The 15,260-nt window shown below is 38.8% G+C and overlaps 1 protein-coding gene across 2 annotated transcripts in view; it reads left to right on the top strand.

The window, feature by feature from the left end:
- The window catches only part of Otogl (otogelin like), a 142,413-nt gene that overhangs the window by 18,015 nt on the left and 109,138 nt on the right, over positions 1-15,260 (top strand). For both annotated transcript variants that reach the window (XM_021174947.3, XM_085843441.1), the window contains exons 8-12: positions 2,208-2,413; positions 7,462-7,589; positions 7,979-8,085; positions 12,771-12,877; positions 13,098-13,223. In XM_021174947.3, coding sequence (XP_021030606.2) covers positions 2,208-2,413; positions 7,462-7,589; positions 7,979-8,085; positions 12,771-12,877; positions 13,098-13,223 — 674 coding nt within the window. The remainder of the gene's footprint in view (positions 1-2,207; positions 2,414-7,461; positions 7,590-7,978; positions 8,086-12,770; positions 12,878-13,097; positions 13,224-15,260) is intronic.

Below are 15,260 nucleotides of genomic sequence, written 5' to 3'. Positions count from 1 at the left end.
TTAAGGTTTTGGTTGTCAGTACAGATTTAAGCAAGGACCTTAACAGAGAAGGAGAGGACAGCAGTATATGCTAAGAGTAACATACACACACAAACGTGCACGCACACTTGTACACACACACACACACACACACACACACACACACACACACACACACCAGGCAGAGAAGAGACACAGAGAGGGACAGAGAGGCAAAGAGACAGTCAGACTCAGAGACAGACAAAGATAGAGTATACTTGACTATTTTCTTATAAAAGAAAGCTGAATATCTGAATGGAAAGATAATGTAGTTCAGCACACATTTCCTAGAGCTGAATTTACATGTTCTGATAACTTTTCATTTGGGCTTTTAGGTAATGTTAACTTACAATGATCATGCCTTGCAAAATGGATTTTCTTCAGAAAAATTTTCATGAAAAGTGATTTGTTAAATGGAAGACATAATTGGTTTCAGTAATAAAAAAGTGTTTCTCCAAGGAATTCCAGTTCTATGATAGGTGAAGGGTGAATCTATTGTTTGACAATGCTTTTTGCATTAATATCTTCTCCTCCTTCTTCCTTTCTCTATCTCCTTCTCCTCCTCCTTCTCTTCTTCTTCTCCTTTCTCCTCCTCCTTCTCCTCCCCTCCTCCTCCATTTTCTCTTCTTTTTTGCTCTTGAGGGAGATCCAAGGAGGTCAAACGAGTATAGCATTTCACCCCTGGCTTTCAGTTATTTGAACTGTGAAGTAAGGAGTTTTGATATAGAAGCTCTGGGTACTTTCTTAGCATAAATATGAGCGTTCCTATCTGCTTATATTTTACTATTTCCAGCTCCAATCTAAAGCCAGAACCCCACACACATTCTGCATAGAGAATGTCTTAGGCTGATTGCAGTCTGTTCTCCTTGTATCACCCCATCTTCATTAGCACACTTTTGAGTCATAAACAGATAATTACAGATTCCCAATTTTCTCTTAAAGATATGTATTTGATTAAATTTTAGAGGAGGAGAACTGACAGACACCGATGACTAACAGAAGCAAAACAAATCCCCAATTTACCACAGCCACTCTTCCCACAAATTAGAATCTCATTAATGTAAAATATGATCATATCATCTACTACCTTAAAAAACAGATTAATTTTTTGGTTTTTTGAAACAGGGTTTTTCTGTGTAGCCCTAGCTGTCTTGGAACCCACTCTGTAGACCATGCTGGACTCAAACTCAGAAATCTGCCAGCCTCTGCCTTCCAAGTGCTGGGATTAAAGGCACACACCACCACTGCCCGGCTTAAAAAACAGATTCTTATAAACTTGTAAATTCTAAAATGTAAAACATCCATTGTTATTTCATACTAACTTTTATTATGAACTCTTTATATTTAGCTTTTAGTCATAACATTTTTGTTAACTAGTCTTTTATTATCTAATTAGATTCATAGTTACTTTGACTATAACTATTCTATAAATATTTATGTTAGAATAACCTTTGTGCTCATGGTTATAGATATCTTATATATTATTATAATATATGATATATGATACATGATATATGATATGTTATATATATGATAGACCATACCTATTATAAGCACCTATTTTATACCATGGTTTATAATTTTATTTTGATATAACTACCCTAATAAATAAAAGTGAGCTTCTCAAATTTATTTTATGATTTGAACCTGCTCTTTACTGCCCCATTTATAAATCGAAGGGGCACAGTGCTCTCTTATTGTCTTCGTGATTCACTATACTTTTGCAATGTCCATTTTGTTAGTTCTTTTTGGTTCGAAATAAAATGAAATCAAACCAGACCCCAAGGGCATCACATATTTTGGCTATTGCATTCTGTACTTCAGAATTATTGAGCAGAATTTTTAGGTTATCTTTAACTCTTCCAAATAAAAAATATTCTTTAACCTTCACTATTCCAAATATATAGAACTAGTTTCTACACTGAATAGGTCATGTATAATTTTCATGGCTATATATTTCTGGTTTTTGAAACAACTAGTAAGTTGCAAATATTAACTCTACATCAGCGGAACTTTCTTTAGCTTCTTGTTTAAATTAAACTTGTCAGGAATGTTGAGATTTGCTACAGAAGGAAACTTTTGAGGCTCTCACTGCATAGCTCATTCATTCTGTGCAATGATCTTGAGAACACGCCACATGTAACTTTAACTTGGTCATAGTTCTTGCATCCCATTGCTCTGTTTTCCAGTTTATCTCTGCCTCAGACAATTGGGCAGGTGCACTTTGAGAAGCTAGCTGACTACATTCTGGTGAAGACGACCTTTGGATTTTCTTTGGCTTGGGATGGAATATCGGGAATTTACCTCAAACTCTCTGAGGAGCACAGAGGGAAATCATGTGGCTTGTGTGCAAATTATAATGGCATCCAGTCAGACGACTTTGTGATTCTGCAAGGTAAGGAGCTAGAACATGAGAAAGGAGCAAGCCTTTTAGAGTTGTTTTTCTTCGGCCAACAGCAGATAGTAGCCAGAACACTTGATTTGTGATGGAAAGTCCTTGGCTGCCATTTTTCCCGTTAAGTGATTTTAAGTTGAGGTCAAGAAGGAAAACATTTTCTGATTACGTGCCAACATTTGCTAAGTTAAGATGTAGCACTTGCTCACATAGCAAGTGTTAATTGAGCTTTCAATTTGTAACAGGAATTTCATGGATACTACATATACTGCTGTGGGGTCTTGGGAATGGCAATGAACAAATGAGCAATTCTCCATCCTTGGAGTTCATGGTCTAGTGATTTAAACCTTTTGGCTAACCTGCTTACCTTAGGAGAAAAGATATTTTGTATCCAATTTTGACAATAATGAATTAAAATGACTGCCAAATAATATTTTGTAAAGATGATGGAATGAAATCAGGATTACCCATCTGGCAAAGCAACTGGCAAAGATTTTATATGATTTTCTGGTTGCCTATAGAATCTATGGGATGAAACCCATCTTAGGGAGTCACTAGTTACAAAGTCCACCTCTCTTTGGAGACTATTGAGGAGTAAGAGAACCATAAGGCATAATTATGATTCATGTCCACATAATGAGGTTATATAAGAAAAGAACATTGTCTTTATACCAGTGAACCTGGCCTGGGACCATGCTTCCACTCTTACATATTTCTGAAGTTGCATCATTGAATCTTTCTGTTGCTGGGAAAGAGTTATATAGGAATTTTGGACTAACTGAGTGATCAGTGATAGTAAAAATGTAGCTTATTGTTTGTTATAATGTTGATTATGAGCGCATAGCATCATTGTTGCTAACCCTCATATCATTTTGTACAGTGTTTAGTATTTTCTCAATTGTATAGTGAAGTCACAGTTTCCAATATAATGCAGCTATCTGCTGATTCTATTAGAATTGGGTTAGATGTTATTACACTTGAGCACAATCAGACACAATTGCTAACAATTGCCTTTAAACTGGTTTGTTACAGAATATTGTTCTGTATTACAAACTTAATGATAGTTGGTCTGTATGTTGTACTTTAATGGATGTTAAAAGAACATTCCTCAGTATGCATTTTGCAAGTCAGAATGTGGGGAAAAATCTGCTTTGCTATTTATTACACTTTTTAATGGTAACGATGTGACAGTATATATTTTCATAGTGTCAAGGATTAAGTGAGACACCTCTTGTAAACATGTAGATTGGCCATCACATACATAATACTCAGTTTATGTTATTTACCTTGCAATTATCTGTAGGTATCCCACAGGAGTTGAAATGCATTTTTGTATATTTTTAAGATGGCCTCAGTAAAATACAAACATTTTACTCCCACTCCATGGATAATTTATCAACAGGACTTGTTTACCAAGCGCTAGATTGGAGAGCCTGGCTCCAATGAGTCAATTTTCTCATATATAGAATAGAAATAATGAAAACGGCCCTCAGTGCCTCCCAGTGCGTGAATATCTAATGAGAAAATGTAAATGGAAGTGCTCAGAAGTCCGTGAGCACAATATAAGTCGACACGATCAGCAGCATCGTGAAATGGTTCTTGCCTCCATTGGGTATTGGAAATGAGGAGGCTTACAAATTTGGAGACCTGAGACTACGTTAGTTAGGAAGGAGTATTTGGAAAGTTTCATTAAAAAAATAGAACATAATCCTCAGTCCAGTTCTTAATGTGGGAGTTAGACAAGATTGCGTTGAATGACTTTTGCCAGGACTGTCAGAGAACCTGGTGTGGAACGAGGGTGGAAAACAGCATCCGCTCTTGTTAGAGTCAGGAAGGTGGACCAGGCACCTGTGTGCAGGGACAGTCTGCTCAGGATTTCTGGAACAGGGAATGATTCCTGGCGGTGAAGTCCGTGAAGGGAGCAGCAAGCAAAGGTCTATTAGGTGAAGAGCCATTGGGAAGAGCAATGGAGTCAAACTGAATTAGGGATGAGCTTTCAGGGGAGGAGCAGACTCTTGCATGTCTGTTGCAGAAAGAAGTCCAAGAAAAGGCAATCACTCCTTCAGAGTCTGGCAGATAGCACAAGGCCAAAGCAAGTCGTAAGGACACTAAAAGAGCCGGCTTTTTTATTTCTTCCCATATTGTAAAGATGCAGCATAATTTCTAGAGGCAAGCTTGACGCCTTTGGCTCTAAAGAGTCTGGTGTTTGCTTAAAGCTCAGCACAGGCTCTGCCGATTGGATCAAGTGTTGGATAGTCTGGTGGCGTACTATTGATTATGCAGCTTCCCAAGAGTAATTAAAACGATTTCTCCTTGTGTCCCTTCTTATCCTTCAAAGATGACTTCGCAGGGCAATGAGCCTTCTCAGAACTTCTGTGCTAGGAGGAGGAACTCAATTTGGTGTCTAGATAAGGACGCCATGTTCCTAGGTCATGTCTTAGCCTTGTTTCACACCAACACAAAGGGCCTGCTTTACACCCACTTTCCTCCCAACTTAATAACCAATAGCAATTCATCACGATTGCATCCCAATATGCTCACTCAAGGCATTATTCTCCCCACAGCATCTCCCATAGGAAGCATTGTAATTTAGGTTTAAGGGCTTCTGAACTAATGGATATGGATTAAAAGTCTTACAATAAATGACATGCATGGCTCTTTTACTAATATGATGTCGTAGGACTTGTTAAACACTTGAATCAAAAGCTAATGTAAACTCCAGTGCAGTGATTCTCCACCTCCCTAGTCCTGCCACCCTTTCATATGGTTAGTTCCTCTCACTGTGGTGACCTCCAACCATAAAATTCCTTTCGTTGTTACTTCATAGCTGTTATTTTGCCACTGTTATGAATTGTAATGTAAATATGTGATATGCAGGATATCAGATATGAAACTCCAAAGTAGCCATGACCCACAAGCTGAGAAACTAACCCAAGGATCAGGCTGTTTTGTTGAAATGAGTTGAACTTTTGGAAACATTTTTGTTCTTCAGACTTAAAAAACTGTGTTATTTATTTCAAATATGGCATGTACCTTTGAAGTGAGATAGGGCTATTCCGCTACTTACGGAAAACATCAGTTTTTTTTTTTTTCACTTTTAAATAAGCATTTTAGAGCAGGTTTTGGTCAGTGTATAACGTACCCATCAATTTCAGAGATCACAAAGGAGGCCAGATATTCTTGTAGGATCAAGAATATAATTTAATAAATACTGTACATTCATCTACACTTTCCATTCATTTATTTGGTAAGTTTGAGCATAGGCTACATATTTGATATTAAACAAAGGACACAGGGCTAAAACAGTGAAGCCAGTCTCTCATTTATTGTAATAGAAGGTGAGATAAATAAAGAGACAAATTAGAACATGATTTTTGTGAGAAATAACAGCTTTGATGGAAAGTGGGAAATGAGATAAGAACAATAGAATAGCCAATGTCGGCAATGATCTGGAAATTATATTTAGCCACATAGATAGTAGTCACATTAAAGGAGTCCAAAATGAAGAGAGGAAACTGACCAACTGAAGAGTGCTTCTTTAAAACCTGTTTAATTTTTAATTTAATGTAATTTAATACTTAGTGAATATTATCATATTACAAATTTTATGAATTGATTTTAAAACATAATTGTAACATATGGTTTTTTTAAAAAACCAGTTTATTTTTAAAATACTAGGAATTGAACCTGGGGAGCATGTACATACTAGGGAAGAGCTCGATCACTGAACTACATCCCAGCCTTCCTTTGCTTCCAGTTTGAGTCTTGCTAAATTACCCATTCTGACCCTGAACTCACGTGTAGCCCGGGAGAGCTGTGGGCTTGAGATCTTCCTGCTTAACATCTGAGGAGAGTGGTTTTGAAGGAGTAGGAGGCCCAGGAAGACACGGGAATTGGGGATGAACAACTCCCAGAGCCAGGATGGCTGGAGAAGTTTGTGCAAGAGGAGGAGTTGGGAGTTATGGGGTGGGCGTGGCAGGTGCCTACCCTGCCTACTCTCCAAGGCTATAGGGAAGTTTGGAATGTTAGCAAGGAGCAAAGCACTCCTGTAAACAATGAGTGTAGGCAGCATTTGCTAGTAGCCCACACGTACCACCTCCCTACGTAGATGTGCTCAGGGAGAACAGAGAAGGATTTCACTTGAGATTCGGATTAATCAGCACAGTGGTCACCACCATCAAGTCCGCGTGGCAGAAAATTCAAAGCTCCAATCTGAACTCCTTCTGTCTGTGAGATTTGAGATTCAGCCTTATCTGAATCTGGAGCAGGATTAATTTTCATATCTCGTCTTGAACTTATTTAAAGGCCAGGTGACGAAGCAACTTAAACCCGATCCATTACAGGCTGTTCACCAACTGTCTGTTGGGTCATATATAAGCTCTTAAATACTTCTCCTTAATTATTCTCGGATCAGTTAGGCTCCCTAATACTGGGATCCCTTTGAACCATGTTTCAATTTACTGTTCATAATATTCAGGCGAAACAGATTCACTTCTTAGATTTATTTTTGTTGGTTTCTTCTCTGCTCTCACATCAGCTCTACGTGTGTCTTCTGAAATGTTTTTACAGTTTCAATACATTTTGTTGTTGTTGTTGTTTACTCTCAAAGTGGAAAATAACTTTAAAAAATGTGTGCATGTGTCTTTGTGTGTGTGCTCATTTGTGTGTGCACTCATGCATGTGTAGATGTGTTAGTGTGCACAAATGTGCATTTGCATGTGGAGATCATAGAACAACCTCAGGTTTTGTTCTCAGGAATACCATCTACCTCCTTTTAAACTGGGTCTCTCACTGGCCTGGAACTCATCAAGTATGGCCAGTGAGCCCTGGGGATTTGTTTTCCTTGGCCTCTTAAGCATTACAATTCTAAGTGTACACTGTTGGGTCAGGCATGTTTACATGGGTTCTGCTGATCAAACTCAGGTTCCCATGCTGTGTGACAAACACTGGCTGAGACATCTTACCCAATCAGAAGAATTTTAAATAAGATTTATTAAGATTTGAGAAAATGACACTAATACAACTCTCTTTGTGTCTGAATGCAATAGAGGACTACACAGAAGACATTGCTATGTTTGCAAATAGCTGGCTGGTGCTAACTCCAGATGATACTAAATGTGTGCCCACGCCCTCAGACTTTCCAAATCCATGTTCCAGTGGAATGCCTGCATTTGAGGTAAGTTCAGGAAAAAAAAAAACCCAAAAGAACAAAAAACAAGTAACGGAGCATGTTGGGCTTAATCCTAATCTGCTTTTGCATTTTTAGCATTAAGCATTTTGATGCAAATACAGTACAATTAAATTATTGAATTAACATTATATAATTGCAATATGGAATGACTTCATATTAATTTCAGAAGTCGGGGATATAATGGGATTCATCATTTCAGTAATTCATCTAGAAAACGCATAGCTTGGGAACTGTTCATTGCATTTTATACGTGTAAATTATCTGCCCTTTCCTGATGAGAACAGAGAGTTCAGCAAATAGATTAATACCACATGGAACGAACATACTCCTGTGCCAGCGACGTGTCTGATGATCGGCATCTGTCTTTTGCACAGGCAATCTTCTTCAAATGCCAGATATTGTTACAGTTCCCCTTTCTGAGCTGCCACGAATACATTGATCCATACTTATACATTGCCAGCTGTGTTAATGACCTGTGCAAGTAAGTGAAACAATTAGTATTTGCAATAAATTTCTCCCGCCTCCCAAACTAAGGGCAGATGTACTTCTATAATACACCCATCTCAGCAGCTTGCCACAGAGCGCTAAATGTCAAGCCCACCCTGGACTAACAAGTAGTTGTGAGAAGCTGACTGTCTTAACAAGTCTAACAGGTAGTTAGCTGTTCTACGTAGAAGATGCCAAATCTCATAGCTTTTAAATATTTTGTTCTATTGGCTCATTTTTAGATTCTAGAGATGTCTGTAGAAACTTGTGTGCACTAATATTTAAAATCCTTACAATAGAGCAATATTATAAAGGAAACTCGTGGAATAGTCATCTAGAGAGTTAAAGAAACCAACTTCTCATAGACATGTATCTGAGGATGGCATTGCCTGACATCAATGGGAAAGCCCTTGGTCCAGGGCGGGGGGTGGGGGGGTTCATGCCCCAGAATAGGAGGATGCTAGACTGGTGGGGAAGGAGAGGATGGGTGGGTGGGAGAATACTCTCATACAGGCAAAGGGGAGGGTGGAGGGTGGATGTGGGATGGGGGGTTGGTAGAGGGGTAACCAGGAAGTGGGTTATCATTTGAGATGTAAATGAATGGAATGATTACAAATAAGAAAATATATTTAATATTTAATAACTGCTGAAATTTAACACCATGAGAAGTGCAAACAATAATTTGTAATTCTCCAATTAAAATGAGAAATGAGAGCACATGAAAAAATAAGATATATTGCTGGCAAAAATCACATGTTGCTAATAACCTTACATTGTAAATAACATTTTGACTTAAAGCCTTTATGCACAATTGAAGGAAATGCTCAATTTCAACTGGAAATGACTAGAAATAAGCCTTTGATGTTTTCCTATCCATGGCCACAGATTTCTTTATGCTAACTGAGGTCAACAACATCCAGGATAGAAAGTTGTCTAGGCAACAAACTGATCACACTCTCTGTCATAGAAATTATGAAAAATTATCCATTGTTGAACCCTTTTTCAATTTTGCTTATTTTTAGTTATCAAGTATATGTGATTCGTCATCTTGGATATTTGAGGGTACTTCAGGGATTTTTGTATATTTGAATATTTAATGAAAGCCAAGGAATAAAAATAGTATGCTTGAATATTTTTGTAGAACAGCTGAATAATTTTTGGTCAAGTAAAATCAGCTGTAGTTTGGGTAGCTTGTTGTGTTCTCTACTTTAATCAAAGGTAATTTTTTTTAAAAAAAAGTAGAAATAGCATTGAAACTACGTTGCCTATAAATACTCTTCTTTAAATCAATTCCTTTTTGAGATCAATACTCTTCTTTAGATCAGCATGATTATAAAAGTATATTGAATGTACTGATGTTTTCCAAATATTAAAGCAAACTGATTGGCTTTGTGGCTTGGCTTTGGGTCGAGTGCAATCATGCCTTGACTTATGTAGACAGTTTCCAACTCCAGTGGTTCCTACATGAGTCAAAGATGTCAAATAGCTTCTCTTCCCCAACAGTGGTCATTGACCTTCCTATGCATTTTTGAAACATTCTCTTCTCTCTTTTTAAAAACTAAGCACTATTTGCTTTGTCTTTGTAGTTTTTACCCAAACTTGCTTTTTCCTTTTCAAGCTCCACAGAGGTAGGCATGTCCCTTGTTTCCCCCGTTTATACAGAATTATGAAGGTATTCTCTCTCCACAGTTGCTTGTACCCATTGTTTGAGAACTTTCCTGAGTGACGTTGTCATACTCATCTCAAGCACCACTTCTTTTGTAGGCTGAGATAAAGTATCTTTTGGTAGATTCAAGAAAGCCATTCTCTATTTATTGGTTTGGCTCCTTCAATAGCCAAAGTAACAGTGGATAAAACTAAATGGAATGTTTATACTTCTCTCATTTAAAAGTTCAAGCCAGTAATTGCTCTTGGATTAACATCATGGCTCAGCTCCCAAAGCTTCACAGTGACTCTGTAGTCTTGTCGATACATGATGTCCTTGCATTATTCTCAGTTTCAAGACCTCACTCTTACATCTCCATGTTAGCTGTCAGAAAGGGAGAAACGAAACAAAGGGCTAGCATGTTTTTTTTTTTTAACCTAGAAGATTGATATAAAACCCTATAGCACACATTTTAAGCCTGTTGGACCAGAATGTAGAAACATGGTCACACTCAGAGGCATAGAAGACTAGCAATGTCTTTTCCTGAGTATCCATACATCTAGAAAATATGCAGCATTCTAAAAGGAAAGGGAAACTGGAGATTCACCCAGTTCTCTCATATATCTACATCATATAAACATTCTATGAAAAATTAACATTAAAAAAAACCCTGATTTTTCCATTTTCCAGGACAAATGGATCAGTGCAGTGAAGTGGAGAGTTACTGTGTAGTGGTTTAAATTAGCTGACCATTAAGACATGTGTTTGAGGTAGAAAGACAGGCTTAGGGACAGGAGGACAGGCAGGTCACATGAGAAGATGGGTATTGTGTTTGAATTTAGAGGCGATTGCTAAAATGGAAGTAGAACATGCCCAGAATAAGCTTCCACTTCTCCTAGCATTTCAGGGCACATCTTCCTACCATCTTTCTGTCCTTTTCTTAAGTAACAAATGAATGATTCTTTTCTTTTCCACTGTTATGAAAGTGATTCAGAGGGATCCTGTTCAATGAAAAGGTGAACTGTTTGAAAACACGTTCATTTCTTGCTTACATTGTGACACATTGAAATTGACTTGACAGCCATTTTTTTCTATAATCTTTTTTTATAAGTCCAATTTTTATCCCCCTCCCAGTCCGGTCCTCTGATTGCTCCCTATTCCATACATCCTCCTCCCCTGCCTCCTCAGTCTCCAAGAGGATGTTTTCCTCACCCCCACCCCACCAGCCATCCCCACTCCCTGGGGCCTCAAGTCTCTCGAGGGTTAGGTTCATCTTCTCACTGAAGCCAGACCAGGCAGTCCTCTGCTGTATGTGTGACTTGCCATGCATCTTTGTGCTGACCAGCTAAGCAGAGTGACACCCATGGAAACAGAAGCCATGTCCGCATAGTCTCTACCCTGGAAACCTAAATTCTACTGGGGTACAGAAGCAGTTTTCCAGCAAAAGCACACTTACTTGGTTGCAGCTTGTGATGGAAACGCAGAGATAGGTCACAGACTGCATGCAAGGCTCCACACAAGAGGTGGCGTTTGGATGGGAACAGTACAGGTTTTTGTAATGATACCTTCCTGGGTTTCCTTATAAGAACTTGACAGCAAAGAAATTATTTTTAATTTTTGGCATGTCAACGTCAATTGAGTTAGAAACAACTATTATTTAATGCTTGTTTTTCCTCACTAGAGATAACAACCAAGTGGAAAATAAGTTCGTTTTCTCTCAGTGTGTAAGGATAATAGTTTCCAGTTTGCCTGATCGCAATGCTTTTCATCGGGTGTCATAAGACTATGTGCCTAGCACGGTTCCAGGAGTAACGTAGACGCGCAGGAAGTGACAGATATTTTAAATATTTGTTGCATCACGTGGCAAGCCCCAAATCACTTTCAAAAGCAATATTAGTTGTAGGAAACTCACGCACCATTTAAGGTAAACGGCTTCTAGAAACTCAACCGTTTTTGACATACACTTCTTTTTTCAGAAAGTCTTTTCTGTTTGTACTCTTATAATTTTCTGAGCTCCTGAAGTTTATGAGGACAGGTTTCTCCTTTGCCTTCTAAAGCTCTGTTAATCAGACCAGATAAGCTAGGTGGTTCCAATTACAGTAGCACAGACTAAGCGCAACTTGAGACGGTGGCTTTTCTAACAGACCCAAAATGTTGAGAGTCACAAAATGAAACATTCTTGAGGTCATTATCTTTTCAGATGCTTAACTATCCAATTTTGAGTATGGATTGGGTTGAAAACCAAGCTAGCTACCTTGTTATAAACCTGTTTATTTGGAAAGCGCCTTGTTAATCTGCTCTGGGAACTGGCAGATCCCATAAGAAATTATTGTTTAGAGAGCTTCTAAAGCGATTACAAGAAAAATAATTAGAGATAATTTACTCGTGGCAATGTTGTAAAACTGTCTAGCTTCAGTGAAAGAGCTTGGAAATGTCCTTTTAAATCTTAAGTTGAATGTTATTTACCAAGTCTCTCAAAAATATTTTGGACTGTTATGGCAAGAACAGCCACTGTAATCCTTAGGAGGGCCACAGACTATGGGGCAACTCAGTATGAGGTGTTTGGAAAAAAATGTTCATCCTTGATATTTTTGTAGAAATATAAAGTTATGTTTTAACTTCATTTAAATTTTTTTTATCTGAATTTAACTATTATTAAATTCTAAAAGGTCTAGGATATTTGGTAAGGAAATAAAAATACATGCAATTTTAAAAAAATTTAAATATAAATATTTTTCATTATAGTTTTTACTTGACCCATAGAGAAAGTAATAAAACTATGGACAGACTGTGATAAAGGTGTTCTGCTTTATAGTAAATTTAGGTAGGTGTCCTCATCTAGGATCTCTTGTATGTGTGTTTTGAAAATTCTTGTCTCCTGTGAGGGATGCCATGGAAGACACACATTCTGACATCAGCTAATATCAGTGTATTCTCCAACGCCCCATTGCTTTTGAGACTCAGTGGTTCCAAGGCAGCATTCTGTCTGATTCCCATGGGACTAGGCTCTGCCTTTTCTTTCTCTTTCTTTCTAGAACTGATGATGATGAGACTTACTGTCGAGCAGCCACAGAGTATGCTAGAGCCTGTTCCCACGCCGGCTTCCCCATTCAAGACTGGAGGGATGACTTTCCAGCATGCAGTATGTTTGTATTTTCAAGCCACATATTTTACAAAACAAAAACGAAAGCAATTTTGTCCTAGAACTCAGAATTCAGTTTACCTAGCTTCTCAACTTAACTTATTACAAGAATTTAAAAAAAAAATGTTCACGTATTTGTAAATTTACACATTTCCTGAACACTCAGTTTTGAAAGAAAGACGGTAAAATTGACTCACAGCCCACTGTCTGGCCATTGCAGCTGATAAATGTGACGACAGCTTCGTCCACCGGGACTGTATCAGTTGTTGCCCACCGAGCTGCACATTTGAGAAGCAGTGTCTTGGGAGCAATCTTCACTGCCTTGATGGATGCTATTGTGCAGACGGTAAGCACCCCATGAAGAGAGCCTGCCTACGCTCCTCTAGAGTGGTACTCAGTCATGTGAAGAACACATCTTGGTCATGCTGTCCATTCCCTAGACATCAGTGCTAGTGCAACTTGTGACATTCAATCCTTGAAATAACTGGGAGGAATGTTTGATTGTCTTTAATAAAAGGAATATGGGTTTTTTTGATAAAAATTTTATGAAACAGAGATTCTAGTATTTGTAATCCCTAAGGTGATGAATTTGTTCTTTCAGAATTTAATAATCTTTAATACTTTATATGTTTTTATTTTCTGGAGTGTGAAAGTGAGTTTAGGAAAAAGGCTTCACATTTTTCCATTCTAAGATTTTAGTTTAAAGTTATGGTATGGGTAGACATTTATAAAGAAGACTAGATGCTCTAACATGATCAGAACTTTGTCTCTCTCATTGTCTCTATTCCTTTGAGCATATACATGTGTGATGCACTGTGCATGTATTTATCTGAGTGCAGAGGCCAGAGACCAATATGTGTGCTTCTCTATTACTGTCTACCCAATTTTTTGAAATAGGGTATTTCTTTGAACTGCAGAACTTGTGATTTTGGCTGTACTATTTGACTACCACGTTCTGGGATCTATCTTTCAATAATCAACTGCTGGGGTTGAATGAGTGCGGCACTAGTCCTGGCTTGTATGCATTCTAGAGATCCAAACTCAAAGCCCTACGTGAACTCAGCATCACTCTACCCACCGAGCCATATCCTTAGCTCAACCTGTTCTCCACCCTTTAAAAATAATACAAACTAGGAAAAGGAGATTAGGTATGCAGCTTTGTAGCACTCAGCTTGGTGACAAAGTACTGTGCAAAAGACCTAGGTTCAATCTTTCAGGTTCTCAGAAATAATTAGAGGTATTAAGTGATTTTTTTTCCAGCCCCTTTTCTGAGATAACACTACAGTAAACCAGTGGTAGTGTTGATATGTTTATTTACAGCCAAAAACACACATGCCAATACTCCCTATAAAACCTTACTATGAAAAGGGCCAGTGGATGGAAGAACTGATTTAAGTTCTGCTCTGTCTTCATTTTATTTCCCAAAGATGTAAGGGATTCAGTACATTGGACCATTGAGTAGCACTGTTGAATTCTTTTATATCTGGGTGACAGTAGTATAAATCTCTTTTTATCTTGGACTGAACAGAACATACACCAATGATATACCTTCTCTTTCTATCTTTCTTTCTTTCTTTCTTTCTTTCTTTCTTTCTTTCTTTCTTGCTTTCTTGCTTTCTTGCTTTCTTGCTTTCTTGCTTTCTTGCTTTCTTGCTTTCTTGCTTTCTTGCTTTCTTGCTTTCTTGCTTGCTTGCTTGCTTGCTTGCTTGCTTGCTTGCTTGCTTGCCTGTCTGCCTCCTTGCCTTGCCTTGCCTTGCCTTGCCTTGCCTTGCCTTGCCTTGCCTTGCCTTGCCTTGCCTTGCCTTGCCTTGCCTTGCCTTGCCTTGCCTTGCCTTGCCTTGCCTTGCCTTGCCTTGCCTTGCCTTGCCTTGCCTTGCCTTGCCTTGCCTTGCCTTGCCTTGCCTTGCCTTGCCTTGCCTTGCCTTGCCTTGCCTTGCCTTGCCTTGCCTTGCCTTGCCTTGCCTTGCCTTGCCTTGCCTTGCCTTGCCTTGCCTTGCCTTGCCTTGCCTTGCCTTGCCTTGCCTTGCCTTGCCTTGCCTTGCCTTGCCTTGCCTTGCCTTGCCTTGCCTTGCCTTGCCTTGCCTTGCCTTGCCTTGCCTTGCCTTGCCTTGCCTTGCCTTGCCTTGCCTTGCCTTGCCTTGCCTTGCCTTGCCTTGCCTTGCCTTGCCTTGCCTTGCCTTGCCTTGCCTTGCCTTGCCTTGCCTTGCCTTGCCTTGCCTTGCCTTGCCTTGCCTTGCCTTGCCTTGCCTTGCCTTGCCTTGCCTTGCCTTTCCTTTCCTTTCCTTTCCTTTCCTTTCCTTTCCTTTCCTTTCCTTTCCTTTCCTTTCCTTTCCTTCCTTTCCTTTCCTTTCCTTTCCTTTCCTTTCCTTTCCTTTCCTTTCCT

Source organism: Mus caroli, unplaced genomic scaffold (assembly GCF_978045245.1).
Source record: "Mus caroli unplaced genomic scaffold, Mus_caroli_1 scaffold_9, whole genome shotgun sequence".
Classification (NCBI taxonomy): domain Eukaryota; kingdom Metazoa; phylum Chordata; class Mammalia; order Rodentia; family Muridae; genus Mus; species Mus caroli.
The sequence above is the reverse complement of the archived record's forward strand: the minus strand, read 5'-3'. Positions and strand labels throughout refer to the sequence as shown.